Source organism: Barbus barbus (genome assembly GCF_936440315.1).
Source record: "Barbus barbus genome assembly, chromosome: 25".
In the NCBI taxonomy this organism is placed as follows: Eukaryota; Metazoa; Chordata; class Actinopteri; order Cypriniformes; family Cyprinidae; genus Barbus; species Barbus barbus.
The window spans coordinates 26,720,528-26,735,633 of record NC_136753.1 but is presented as its reverse complement, the minus strand read 5'-3'; the positions used below and the strand labels follow the sequence as shown (position 1 = coordinate 26,735,633).

General features: G+C 37.3%; 1 protein-coding gene across 1 annotated transcript in view; it reads left to right on the top strand.

The window, feature by feature from the left end:
- The window catches only part of LOC306844805 (receptor-type tyrosine-protein phosphatase T-like), a gene marked incomplete at its 5' end in the record, with an annotated part of 223,783 nt that overhangs the window by 69,642 nt on the left and 139,035 nt on the right, over positions 1 to 15,106 (top strand). The window contains 4 exons of the mRNA XM_079377179.1: positions 3,758 to 4,029; positions 6,013 to 6,094; positions 6,756 to 6,871; positions 7,901 to 8,075. Of these exons, the coding sequence (XP_079233305.1) occupies positions 3,758 to 4,029; positions 6,013 to 6,094; positions 6,756 to 6,871; positions 7,901 to 8,075 (645 nt within the window). The remainder of the gene's footprint in view (positions 1 to 3,757; positions 4,030 to 6,012; positions 6,095 to 6,755; positions 6,872 to 7,900; positions 8,076 to 15,106) is intronic.

Sequence of the window (15,106 nt, the reverse complement as noted above, 5' to 3'; positions counted from 1 at the left end):
TGGAGAGAGCGCTGGACATTCACTCCCCCCACCAACAATTCCTGCCGGCCCGAGACTCGAACGCGCAACCTTTGGATTACGAGTCCGACTCTCTAACCATTAGGCTAACGACTTCCAATTTCAATGTATACACAACCGTTTAAAACTTTGGGGTTGGTATGTTTTTTTTGTTTTGTTTTTTTTTTGAAAGAAGCTGAATTTTCAGCACCATTACTCCAGTTTTCAGTGTCACATGATCCTTCAGAAATCAATCTAATATGCTGTTTTAATGCTTAAGAATTAGTTTTTTATTACTATCCATGTTGAAAACTGTTGTGCTGCTTAATACTTTTGTGGAAATGTGACTTTTTTTTGTAATCTTTGATGAATAGAATGTTCATAAGAACAGCCTTTTTTTAAATAGAAATCGTTTGTAACGTTATAAATGTCTTTACTGTCACTTTCAACTTAATGCGGCCTTGCTGAATAAAAGCATTAATCATACTGAGTCCCAATTTTTGAATGGTAGTTGATATATTTTTATTGTTTTTTTGCTGTCTGAATATTTTAGCAGAAGCTCAAAGCAATCTGGCCTCCGATATATGCTGCCACGCCTATTGAAGCTCTTTCCTTGCTTCCTTTTTATTCCTCCCTGTGTTTTTCCTCTCAGCGCATTAACTTTTCCATGGTACGTTGCAGATTACCGCCCATGCTTGGCTCAATGGTAAATAAGAGCTTTATTGTTCCCGGGATAAAACTGCCAGGCAGAGATGAGGAATGCCGTGACTTTATCAGACCGAGCAGCAGAGGGCCCAAAGTACAGGGACCTGGCATAATTGCATATTAAAGTGACAACTAGCAGAGTTTTTGCTATTTGTCATGTGGGGGATCATATTATGATGGTGGGAATGTGACATTTAGTGCAAAGAGCTCCCAGTGGAAATACTCAGAGGGAATAATGACTTTCACCGGCAAGTCCTCTCGGTACTTTGCAGCCACACGTAGAAGAATCCTCTCCGATGAAATTGCCGCACAAGGGCCAGGCGTCTCTAAGATTGATGTGAATTGCACGCCATTCTAAAAGTGCTTCTCAGATGTTTGAACCGATAAATCTTCCAATCAAGGGCGTCTAGACGTAAATGAATTCATATAACATCTTTTCATATTAACGCAGGGGTGACAGCTGTCAACCAAGCAGCACTGAAGCGATACCTTATCGGGTTGCCTCATGTGGCCCCTATGAAGATATTTTACAGACTGTTGCGCTGTCCTAGAAAAACAGTAATGGATCTGTCTCTACGTTGGTCTTGAAAACCACATACTGGTTATTGGTTGATGTGAACAACATTAAATCACCAGTCGTGTAGCTGTGATTCTGTGAGGACTCTATTTTGTTGACGGCACATTTGCTGATAGCTGAGAACGACTCTCATATTGCTATCGATTTTAGTAAAGGAGATCGCCAAGTGCTGCGTTTTACTCCAGAAGCCAATTTCATTCTGCAGTAAGTATTGAGAGAAATCTTCATCGACATTGATTTGTGTTTATCTGAACCCACAGTTGCAGAAAAAATAATTATCATCCAAATAGCGTTGCCCTTGAGAATGCGCATACATTGTATAGCATGCTCAGGTATTTCTCAGAATATTTCAAAAAATGACTTTTAATAATATTATACAGAACTCATAAATACATGAAATGTAAGTGCCTCCAGTGCATTGGGACTCCAGGAGGTAATTGAAATCTGGTAATATCACTGATGCAATTTGGATGCTCTGTGTTTTTAATCTGTTTTCCATCTGCATTCTTCGTGATGTAAACATGAATTTCCATTTTAAATTCTCGTGTAAAGTCCCACCGCAAGATTGTGCCAATCACAGGTGTGTTTGTTTTGTTGTCATGCTCATGCAGGCCGATTTGCATCCAGCAGTCCACCTGGAATAAAACGTGTTGAATTATTTATCATAGAACCATTACATCCGATTTCACATTAGCTCAGCTTAAGACAGTGTAATCTAGTGAAGCGGCCGATGGTGTGATTGAGGGCACTCGTATTGTCCGTGGTGGTAGGGCTGATTGTCTGGTTGTAGGTTCGCTCTAAATTACCACTCGGTTCAAAGGCCTCACTTATGCCCGAATATATATATATATTGGCAATCATCAACGGTAGGGAATATATAGATGTCTGCTCGGAATACCTGATGGAAAAAGCACGTGGGCAGAGAGGGCTGAATATGAAATGCAATCAGGCGAGTTCACTACCAGCCCGCTGTTTAGGGGGCCTTCGCTAGATTGGATCAGTGTGCGGAATTGATTGGCCTCATCCCAGGGCTCAAGGTTGTGTTGATTGATAGATGCGATGTGCTCAGGTCTTGTGGTCATGTCTTAGATAATACTTGTGATGAATGGGGTGTTATGGCAATGGCTTTCTCTGCCCATCTGGCAAATTATGTATGGTGATTCAGCACAGCCAGGCAGAAAGGCGTTGAAAAAAATTGGGACTGATTTTGACCTACGTATGTGATGTTTTAACCTAGCCCTTAACATATGCACATCGCTTGACGTAAGTATGCCATATGGATCCAAAAAGCCTGCTCTGCATTGGCAGGCTTTCAGAAGTTCTGTTTGAAATAACGTTTTTGCAAGCAACGTACTGTATATTATAGTAGATAGATATACTCCATTTTTTATATGTCACTAGAACTGCTTCGGAAATATTTCAAAGGTCTTTCAGTCACCAAATCATGAACAAGCCAGCGCTATAATTGCTGTAAAAACACTATTGAATAGCCAGGGTTTTGATTGATAACCTGGCTTTCACCTTTTTTAAGGCTAAAACCTTTTACTTGACATGAATAAGTTGAACTCTTTTTTTTTTTTTTTTAAAGAACTTGGAATGTATTATTATAATTTAGCCTATAAAAAATGCTACCGTTGGGTCTTTAGCTTAACTAAATGCTTTTCCCTGAGGAAGGTGAATTATTGTCACTTTTTTTTTTTAAAGAAAAATCATGTTTTTCTTATTTTCCGAAGCCCTGCGCTCTTTCTTCTTTCTAATGCAGTGCCGCTGTTGGTAGTGACTTGTACAAAACTACACATAAGGCTGTAAGATGGCATATTGTCTCATAAAATTGGAGTAAAATGGATGTAAAGCTGTCTGCAGAATCATTTCATAAATTGTGCCTCAGCAATTACAGTTTCAGGGTGGTTTTATAGCAGGCAGTTACCCATTTACTCGCTTATGTGATGTATTCTGCTTACAAAGTCACAAAAGACCATGAACATGATTGTCGTGTAAAATGACAATGTCAACGTAGCCTTCAGTGTGGGAAAAGAGTATAAGGTACCGACATCAAAACATTCTTCTCAATAAGCATTCTTTTAGGCGGTCTATTCTATTCTGTTGTACTGCCGTGCAGACCACTTCAACATCAAGACATCCTTGTTTATAACCAATGCTATGTGGAAATATTCTATTCTGGAACAAATTTTTATATTTTTATTTGGAAAATGTATTATTTTTTTATATTTATTTCAACATACTATATTTATATATCAACTCATTTGTATTTTTCAAGAGCTATTCTATTCTATTCTATTCTATTCTATTCTATTCTATTCTATTCTATTCTATTCTATTCATTATTTCTATGTTTCCATACCTTTTTTACTATACCAATTTCAGTATGTTGTATTACTTCCAATTCCTTCTAATAAAATGTAGTTAAGTCTCCAGTTGATTGATTGACCTATTGTTAATGATATTTTCCTCTTCTAGGTTCCTTCATGATGGTGAATGCTTCAGGTCGTGCATCAGGTCAGAAGGCCCACCTGCTTCTGCCCACGCTAAAAGAGAACGACACCCACTGCATAGACTTCCACTACTCCTTGTCCAGCCGGGATGGGACAAGTCCTGGAACCCTGAATGTCTATATAAAAGTGGACGGTGGACCGCAGGGGAATCCCATCTGGAATGCCTCAGCACCCGTCACGGAAGGCTGGGTGAAAGCTGAACTCGCCATCAGCACCTTTTGGCCCAACTCCTACCAGGTAAGCATGATGATAACAATGCCAGAGTGAATTTAAATTCAGAGAATCTGCATACTGTAAGAAAATGTTCTGGTTTAAATACAAAAAAATGCATTGACAGTTATGCACTCACAATGGAAGTCTATGGAGTAAACGGTTATGATCATTTAGGTTGTTTTTAGCAGGATGAGCCATATAGCAAACAAACGACTAGCAGCTAAAAGAACTGCAGCCAAAAGAAGTACAGAAAATGTTGTCCCCTTGGCCACTGAAATCGACTGAAGTTTATTTTCTGCCATATATTCGTGGTGAATGGCACCAATTGAACTGCAGAGAGGGGCAGTAGATTGCTCTCTACTCCAATTACCACTGCAATCACTGTCCCCTAATCTCACCCACAAATGGCCCTGGTGAATAAGCTTTTAGCTGTTAATTTTAGATCTGTCTTTTTACCTCTTACTCTCGCCCCCTCCTTCTTTTTCTCTTCTGATTCGTTACACCCAGATCTCTCTCTATCTCTCTCAGCCTCTTAGGCTCCTCTTCATTCTGTCTATAGATTCACCGGTCAATCTGTGCAGTGAAATACCCTCATAAGATTAGCCGTGTAATTGAATTAACTAATGAGAAGAGCAAATATTTAGAATGTGCGGGGAATACTCAAATTGTCTTTGCAAACAGTAGACCAATATTTGCTAAAGGCAATACTTGCTGAGTGCATCTATTTGACCAGCAGGCAATATCAAAGCTTTTGCGTGTATGCGAGTTTGTGTGAGGTGAATGTCACAAAAACATGTGCAAGTATTATTATTAGTATTATTATTATTTTGTATATTGGTATTTATTGCATATTATAAATTATAATTATAGTAATATAGATTATATTGCAATTCCTCATTATTATTATTTATTTAAACTTAGTATACGGAAAAATATCCCACTGTGAGTTTTGACGAATCTCTGGGTTAATTAACTTGTTTCCTGCCATGATACATTTTTAAATCGTAGGGTGCCACTTTCAGCGTGACTGTTTAAAGGGTAAAGTTTTATGATATGCAAGGAAAAAAGGCAAATCTGTCTCCTTTTGAACATATGATGAATACGTTTTTAAAAGCAGTTATTTTTCCCATGTCCTGACAGTTTTAGACATCATTTGAGTCAAGCCATAATGTTGTGAATAAATGAAGAATACAGCAATGTCCTTGAGTAGGGACAAGGATGATAAAATGACAATGTAAAGGGTTTGCTCTTTCAAAATTGAAAATACTGTCATTAGTTGGTCAAACTCATGTCGTTCCAAACCTGTGTAACTTTCTTGTGGCAGGATATTCAAACTGCTCTTTTCTAGGATTGACAATTGATCTAAACAACAACAACACTGAGCTAAAGCCACTGAAAGCAGTTTCCACAACATTTCTGATCCAAAACGTGACATTCTCTGGTTGTGGTTTGTGCAAATACACAAACACACCTTAAGTCTCTACAGTCTCACCCTGAATAACATGGTGAGAATTGAATCTGTTCGAGTAGATTGAGTCTCTTGACTGGTCACAGTGAGGCCTTTTTGGGAAGCCAGGGACTCAAGTGCATCCTGTGTCCAGGTTTTGGCAATCTACTTCCAGTCCTTGGCAGCTTTATGAGAGAGGGCATTGTTCAGACCACACATGTCCTCACCACATGGCATGTACAGTATGCCATGCAAACCATGCCAGTACCATATGTGTGTGCTTGGATTTGTGTTTACAGAGTTTCAGTGCAGATTAACAGATGTCTTTTAAAAGTTTTCTTGTGCTATCTCTCTTTAAAATTAATGCAAGATGCATTGACATTCAACCATTTTTAAGTGTTTGGGGACGCTGTAGGTGGTTTTACAGTTAAATATCTCTCCTGTTGATTTACCAATTTGAATATTTTAATGCTTGAAATAAAATCAGCATCTCAGTTCAGACTTTAACAAGCTGATTTGATTTAAACACTTGATTTCCTCTCCCCTCTTCTCTCGTTTAGGTTATTTTTGAGGCAGTATCTGTACAGGGGCATCCGGGGTTCATCGCAGTGGATGAGATGCACGTTTTGGCCCACCCTTGCCGTGAGTACACACACACAGCGCCTGCTTACTTTCACAGTCTTGGCTACGCTGTAGGAGTTCAGTCTGTCAACTCCTGTGAAAAGACTTCATGTGGATCGAGGGTTGAACAGAGATGGAAAAGGCCAGCAAACAAGCAGGTCTATGCTGAGGATGAGAGAGAGAGAGAGAGGGAGACAGATTGCAGAGCTGAGCGCTCAGACTTCAGGCCCACATAATTCTTGTTGTGACGGGAGAACTTTAGCCTTTGACTTCCATTGTCCAAGATATCTCTGTGTCACTAATGTAAAGCCAGCAGTGCCAATGAAGAAATTAGGTTAATTCATATTTTAGAAGTGAACATAACCCCTGGACTTACTGTGCATGATTATTCGTTGGACGTCATTCCAAAAAAGTTTGAATTCATAAGCATTTTATTCATTATCAAAATCCTTTTCACATAGAATTATTAGCTAAAAATGTCACAAAAATATATTCACAAAAACATGTTCATAGTTAAAGCTGCACCTTTTTAAGTGTGGAAATACTTTTGGGCGACTTTATAGTTGACCACCAGTGTCTTTGGAGCATGCGCTTTATTTGATTTGTATGGATGTTGTAGGATGAGTTTTGAAGGTATATGTGTGTGTGTGTGTGTGTGTGTGTGTGTGTGTGTGTTTGGTAGGCAAGACGCCACATTTTCTGCGGCTGCAGAATGTCGAGGTGAATGTGGGACAGAACGCCACCTTCCAGTGTATTGCTGGAGGCAAATGGTCACAACATGATAAACTCTGGCTACAGGTGAGTCATGCACACAACCTCACAAATATGCATTCACATATAATCTCACATAAAGGGACTAAAATAAAAAAAACATACATTTTTTATCATCATTATGTTTTGTGTGTGCTATTTCTTATTTTGTTAAACTATGTGCTGCCTCCTTTGGTCAGGAGCTGCTTGCAGAAGAGATTTTAAATCTCAAGAGTTTTTTTTTTTTTAAATCCTGGTTAAATGAAACTAAAATACCTATAGAAACATTCAGTGACATATTAAACCTGGTTTGATTATGCACTGAAAAAAAAAATACTTTGGACCCATTTAGTTACAGCAAAAATTATTCGCATTATATTTATGGTTTGGTTGAAACCTTATTTCTTTTCTCAAAGACAAAAATAATCATACAAAGATTATTTATTATAAATACCTTTTTGTTTAGACATAATCCAACTTAATGTAAGTCAAAATATATATGCGTGTTTGATTTAGGTTACTTACAGCAAATAAAGACATCTTTGAAAGACCTTGATTTTTAAAATAAGCGTTATATTTAACTGAATAACTGAACTAACAAAGTTTAAACCAGCCAAGCTTTTCAGTTAGACCAATATAAGATTTTAAATAAATGACAGTCATTTCGTTTTTTCAGTGTCCTTGCTCAAAATGTTGCTTTTATCCCTGAGCATCTCTATTATGTATGTGCGTGTAACGTTCACTTCATTTGCATTGGGAGGTTTTGAACCTTGGTCCCGAGACACATTGCTTGAGGAAACTTAATAACTTGTTAGAGATTTTTGTCAGCAGGGTTTCTAAGCCAGTGTCTGTGTCCATGAAGTCTTGGATAAAATTACTTTTTCCCTTGGCTGGAGACTGTAAGCCTCCATCTATCCTGTGCTACAGCTACGAGACATGAAGACATAACACCGGTTCTTATTGTGCACAGTGCAGAGCTTGTGCCTCTGTCTTGATGTAGGACTATGGTCCACCTTGTAAAACACATTATGTGTGCTTATTGTCACTTGCAAGAATGATTATATTTCTGTTTTTCAGCAATGGAATGGTAAAGACACATCTCTCATGGTAACCCGAGTGGTGAACCATCGGCGCTTCTCCGCCACCGTTAGCGTAACGGACACGTCACAGCGCAGCACCAGCCGTTACCGCTGCGTCATTCGTTCAGATGGAGGATCTGGAGTGTCCAACTATGCTGAACTCAGCGTCAAAGGTGCGTATAGATACCTGAAAGCATTGATGCCACTGGTTTCAAAGGAACTAAAATGTGAATGTTAATTTTTAATGATGATGCAATTGCTTTTGGGCCTGTACATGTAGTATTTGATACGTTTTTCAGTTGTCAAAAACTATTGTCATCAGTCTGGCTAATACTTGGCATCATAAAGAGTTCATTCCGACCTATTCAAATCTATTGCATAATAGACGGTGTCTATGACAATAGCTAGCCTCCTCATGTTGATCAGCCAATCACAGCAAAGAAAAAGGAAGTGTTTTTTTTGTTTGTTTCTTTGGGTTGTTTGGCTATGTTCAAAACATACTGTTAAAGGTGCACATGTAATAATAGTAATAATAATGTTTTGATAGTAATATGTAATTTAATATTAACATGTATTAATATTAAATAAAATTCAATGTTTTATAGTAACATTTGCACTTTTAACAGTGTTTGAATACAACCAAACAATTGTTCTTCTTAATAATAATTATAATATTAATGCAATTGTTATACATTATATATTTATAAAATATTGCATACACATTATTATCATGCAGTGTATCTTCTGATTACTAGAATTTAAATGAGTTAAGTTCAATAAAATGTTAGAATCAGTTATTTGGATTTAGTGTCGTTTGATTTTAGATTTGTTCATTACATTTCTTAACCATTTTATTTTATTTATTTTATTTAGAAAATTCAAGCAGAAATAGTGATTTTGTTAGAATGATTCAACCTTTTTTTTATCAATGTAAATTTTCCATTCTCGTTGTCTACTACCTGAAAAACGTATGCAGAAAGTTTACTTTGATTTTATGCAAATTGCCATAGCTCACGTTTCATAAATGTGGTCCAGTGTTCAGGGACATTGGCTTTCAAATGGTGGCGTGCACATTGAGAGATGCTCGCCAAAACACACACACACACACACAAAGCAAGTCCACAGCCCAAAAAACAGCATTTATAGCCCGCATCAGCCGTCAGCAGCAGGATTCCTCCTGAATTGTGACCCACAGAGTGTTCATTATTTCAGCTAGCATTGCTAACGACTAGTACAGAAGCCTTGATTCTCCTCTGTTTCTTAAGATAATGGGGTAGAGCCTCAGCTTTGGTACACAGCATTTTCCCACTTAAGCAGAAATAACAAAAAACTTTGGTTTTCTGCAAGGCTTGTTAGCATGTGGTCACTGGACTTGAGAGAAATGCTAGCATCTGTTTGGTTGTAGCTGTGCAGTGTGTGACATAGCATGGCCAAAAACACCTTTTGTGGTGCTCTTTACCCCTGATAAGATTGGTCTGGGATTCAAGCCCATTGGGCACTTGGAAGTAAAAAAGGAGAAATAACTAAAATCCAACAGTTTGTCAGTGCTGCTTTTGGAACAAAGACATGATTAAATCCCTTAATCACTATAGAGTCATCAGTAATTGTCCTTAGTCTTTATTAGAAGCTGCTATTCTTCATTTCCGATAGCAATAGATTAGGTAAAATGGATTTGAACAAAGTAATAGAACATCTTTTGGCCAATAATTCAACATTCCCTCTTTATTTCTATGTACAGTGCATTTGTAGCTCACAATCTGTTCAGTTTGAATTTAGGCTGATATGCAATATATCAATGTATTTTCAAAGTTTCAAAGTCAGATTAGGTATATGTGAGTGCTAACAGTGTTAAATTAACATTTGGGCACTGTTAAGCATATTTAATCAATCCATTTATTAGAAATATGCTAAAATTAGGCTATCCGTTCAATAATCTGTGAACTTAAACAGAGGATTTCTGTGAAGCCATGCATAAAAAGCCATCCATATGGGATTGTATGTATCAGTGTCTATTCAAATGTAAAAATGTATGAATATCTATGAATAATAATGAGAAGACTGTAGGAAATGATTTTTAAGGAAGACTGGGCTATAATGTAATTGACTAATCATTTAAGGTGAAGTGTGTAATTGCTGTGCCACTAGTGGAATTGCAGAAGTTATTAATGTTTTCAAATAGGTTTCCCAAACACTTCTTGCACCCCTTCTGCCATTGTTAGACCAAACTGATTGTCCCATCTAGCACCAGTGGTTCAAAAAGATATGTATTTGACTTGCGTGCAGTTGTCTGTGCAGATTAAATTCTGAGTCAAAGAATCATTCAAACAGAACTGAATCTTTGACTCAGTAAAAGTAAGTTTAAGGCCTGACAAACCTGCATTACAGTTGGAACCACTGGAGTTCCCAGGTGTACCCAGCATGACGGCAGATCTAAAGCTTCTCTTTGCAGATGATTTAGCATTGCTGTCGCTGCTAGAGCGAGCACTGCGGGACAGTTTCAAGTCCTGTATTTGCTCTGTAAGACCTGGTTGTCCCAGGATCATTTGGGGAAAAAAATAAAATGATAGAAACTTCAGAACCCGGTAAAAACTTCACAAACATCATTGAATTGTTTGTTTGTACCTAAAATAGTTTGCATTTACTGTTCATAACTTAAACGTGTGTTTTAGATTGCAAATGTGATGTGACCCTATTATATGAATAGACTAGTGTTCAAAAGTTTTTTTAAACTTTTTTTTAGTTAATAGTTTTATTCACTAATATGTTCAAAAGTGGCAGTAAATGCATTTATAATGTTACAAAAGAAATACTGTTCTTTTGATCTTTCTATTCGTTGAATCCTGAAAAATGTTGGTTTACACAAAAATATTAAGCAGGACAACTGTTTTCCACATTGATAATAATCATAAATGTTTCTTGAGCAGCAAATCAGCATATTAGAATGATTCTGAAGGATTATGTAACACTGAAGACTGGAGTAATGATGCTGAAAATTCAGCTTTGCATCACAGGAATAAATTAGATAAAATTTATTCAAAATAATTAAAATAATAAAATATTAGATCATATTGATAGATAGATAATAATTAATCAAATATGTGCAGCCTTTGTGAGCAATAGGAGTCTTACTAATCCCAAATGTTTGAATAGTAGTGTTTGATTCGTTATATAACTTTAATGATATGAATTTCAAGTGCAAATGGATATATTCTCTTATCATTGTCATCTTATGAAGCTACACAAAGCACAGGACAGTTGATTATTGAGTTTATTGAATCATTATCCTGCGATGCAATATGAGGCATGCAGGTACTCTATTGTCAAGGCTGTTATCTGTCATGTCAAGCAGTGATTTATTCTATTATGCTTGAATTCCTAATTTTATTAAATGCCACTAATGTGTAAATTAATGGTCAGATCACATTTAGTGTTTCAAAAATAAATAAATATTTATAAAAATATTTTCAAAAATGATGTCCCCTTAATCATGATAAAATGGAGTAGTTAAATTGGCTTTTCACAAAATTTCAATTCAATGTCACCCCTTTATTTATATGTAAAGAGTCTTTGTAGCACACAATTTTAAATTTTGAATTTGAACCTAGACAGAGTATTTTGTATTTCTTTGAAGTCATATGTAAGAAAGGATTTGTCTATTTGTTGATATTGTATGCATCATAGTGTAAATGGTTTTGTTATACACAAGGCCAAACTTTAGTGTCTGAAACCCCATTAATCATGGTAAAATCATTCTAAGTTCTCATGGTTTATAATGAAATGGTTTAATCACATTATATAAGATGGCCATGTTCAATTAAAAAACTATGATTATTTATTATAAATCACAACAATTTTTCACCAGGTAATATACAGTCATTTATTTGAGCTTATTAGTATGTGAAATTGTAGATTGATTTAGAGTATAATCATCATCTGTGACTCATCCGATCAGATTTTCTTGTACAGTAATGACCCATCTTTGTAGTATTAGTATGTGTCTGATTAACATGCCAAATCTAGAAGCTAACAGAGGTGTCACATATAGTGGCAGCGTGATCGTGCTTCTCGAGCAGTGTGTTTGTGGCCTGCTCTGCCAGCGATCACTGCCATCTGGCTTTGCCGAGCACGTCCTGGGAGGGGTGGTGCACGCTGGGGTAATATCCCTCAGGCTGTGAGCGCCTCAGGTGCTCAGAGGGTCCAGTGTCATCCTGGGAATTCAGAGGTGTGTGGATGCGTCTGCGTACTGTGTGTGTGTGATTAGGGAAGCCAACAGAGGGGTGATGTATAACATCATTTCCCTGGGGAAATGAATGGAGTGGAAGGCAATATGCTGCACAGCACAGGCATGCTAAATGAAATATGCATTAATTAATGCATACGGGGCCAGGGATTCAGTCCAGGGGGAGGAGGTGGGGGCAGTGTGTATGGCATGAGTGGCATCGTTCCAGCCAGACACTGACAATTAATAAAGAGAACTTGCTGGGGGCGTAACTTATAACGGGAGCTGAGCTGAAAAGGCCAAAAATTTGACCTGTTATAACTGAAGAAATGCAGACTAAGTGGACCTGCAGAGATATTATTTTCTTAATCAGTTTTTTGGCCTTAACATCCCTAATGCAAGATAAATTCACTGGAGAAGTAAAATTATGCTCGATTAAGTATATTTCTCATACTCCATTGGCAGTGTTTTTCTTGTTCTTACCTCGTTAGTAATTAAGAGTTTTTCTTGTTTTAAGCATAAATGCCATTAAATTTAGTTAAGTTATTACTGTTGTTGTTGTTGTCTACTATTCAACGGTTTGTAGTCGATTGTTTTTGAAAGAAGTCTCTTTCACTCACCAAGGCTGCATTTATTTGACCAACAACACAGTAAAGTCTCTGGCAGTGATGCGAAAAAGCAAAACGAATGTCTGGCTAATTGAGTATTCACATCAGTGGCGAAACGAATGTCTCCATCTTCAATCTGACGCCTACACCCTAGGTGGCGCTGACCGAACTACATCAAAGCTTATACTATACAATATAAAGATATCAAACTCACCATCAATGGCAATTTTCTCCGCGATCCTTTGCCACAAAACTTCTTTTTTGTCCTGGTTCTTGTAGTCGGTGTGACTTTTGTCAAAAAGTTCTCTATGTTCAGACATCAACGACAACCACATCTCGACATCCATATTCTTTGTATGTTGGTTGAAAGTCCTCTACTTCTGTGTTTTTACGCTCGTGCTCAATTCAGCCTGAGCTTTTAGCGCCACCGCGTCAACCTTTTAGGTTGCAGCAGTTGCTCTGGCCATGTGATGTAATGCTCAAATCTTATTGGACGTGACATGTTTTCGCTTTGCGAAACTGAAACGATTCATTGGACTGGTTCGAAAAAAAAAACATTCGCATTTTTGGTGCGCGAATGTTTGCAGTCTATGTGGAAGCATCCATAGGAATCTGTTGTTTTATTCCAGCGTGCCATCGCGTCCGATAGTCGTTTCACTTTTTCGCGCTAGGCTTTAAATCAATAATATTATTAAATATTTTATAAATATACTGTATTTTAAATTGTAAATTATTCCTGTGATGCATTATTACTCCAGTCTTCAGTGTCACATGATCCTTCATAAATCATTCTAGTATGCTGATCTGCTCCTCAAGAAATATTTTTTTATTCAATTCCATTCAATTCAAGTTTATTTGTATAGTGCTTTTTACGATACAAATCGTTGCAAAGCAGCTCTACAGGAATTTAAGTTTCCACAATATATTTATATATTGCAGAACCTTAATGTGTTTAACTTATGGCAAAATTTGGTAATTCTGTATGTTCTGTATTTTATAATGATCAATGTTGAAAACAAGTTGTGCTGCTTAATATTTTTATGGAAGCTTTGATTTTTTTCAGGATTTTGTAATGTATAGAAAGTTCAAAATAACAGCATTTTTGCTAACTTTTTAACTTGCTGAATAAAAATATAAATTTACTGACCCCAAACATTTGAACTGTTGTGTATACATCAGAAAATACCTGAATATATAAAATAAATTGTCAAATAGTTTTTGTTTTGTTTTAAGCGTAAATCTCACTAAAGTCAAAGCTTTTCCTCCATTTTCCCACAAAAGTGTCTTAACGCTCTTTTTAATGTACAGTACCATGTCGGTCAAGTTTCAAAAAGAAGGGAAACACCATAAAAGACTATATTAGGAATATTGTGGATAAGTTGTATTGCCGGTTAAGCAACAAAAATAAAAAGAGAGAAGGTTGGGGTGTAAATACGAGTAAGCGTGCTCAGTTTTGGGCAGGTGGCTGAACTGTAAGTACTGGCCATTGCATTCTCAATCCTACATAAAGGTGTCAGCCACTGAACGTATGAGTGTGTTTGCAGGCTGAGGGAGCGCGGGGGAGTAACACACACTGAGAAAGATTAAAACGGTGAGTTTTATAAATTGGGTGCTCACAGAGGGGTGCAGGGGTCATTAATAACCACCAGCTGATGGCATAGAGAGATGTGCTAGTAATTGTGATGTGAGGGTACCTTCCTGCTGGTGACCATGGAGAAAGTCCCATTATTTGCCTATTTCTTCTCATGTCTCTATTATTTGTGTTTGCTTTTGCTCTCTCAGGATTTCCTTTGTAAATATTTTTCCCCTATGCGTGCCTGTATCTCTTTTTTGATCGCTTTCTCAGCCACAGTAACATTTTATTGCTCACAGGTTGCTCTTTCGTAGCTCAGGAGTTTTAATGAGTTCACAATTATGTTTTATTGCAGTACTTGGAAGGCAGTAGAGTAGATATTCCTCAAACAGTCTGGTTAGTTTGTTCTAAACTCCTAACCTTAAGTGTAAAACTTCTGCAACTAATTGAGCCTGAATCGCATGGCATTTTCACTACATTTTTAAAGGTCCCATGGCATGAAAATTTCACTTTATGAGGTTTTTTAACATTAATATGAGTTACCCTAGCCTGACTATGGTCCCTCAGTGGCTAGAAATGGCGATAGGTGTAAACCGAGCCCTGGGTATCCTGCTTTGCCTTTGAGAAAATGAAAGCTCAGATGGCCCGATCTGGAATCTTCCCCTTATGTCGTCATACGGGGAAAGGTTACCTCCCCTTTCTCTGCTTTGCCCGCCCATGAGAAAATGAGCTACGACCGAGCGACCGTCATCTTCCAAATGAATGATAAGGTTTTTTTTTTTTCTTTTAAGTCGCTAGGTTTGT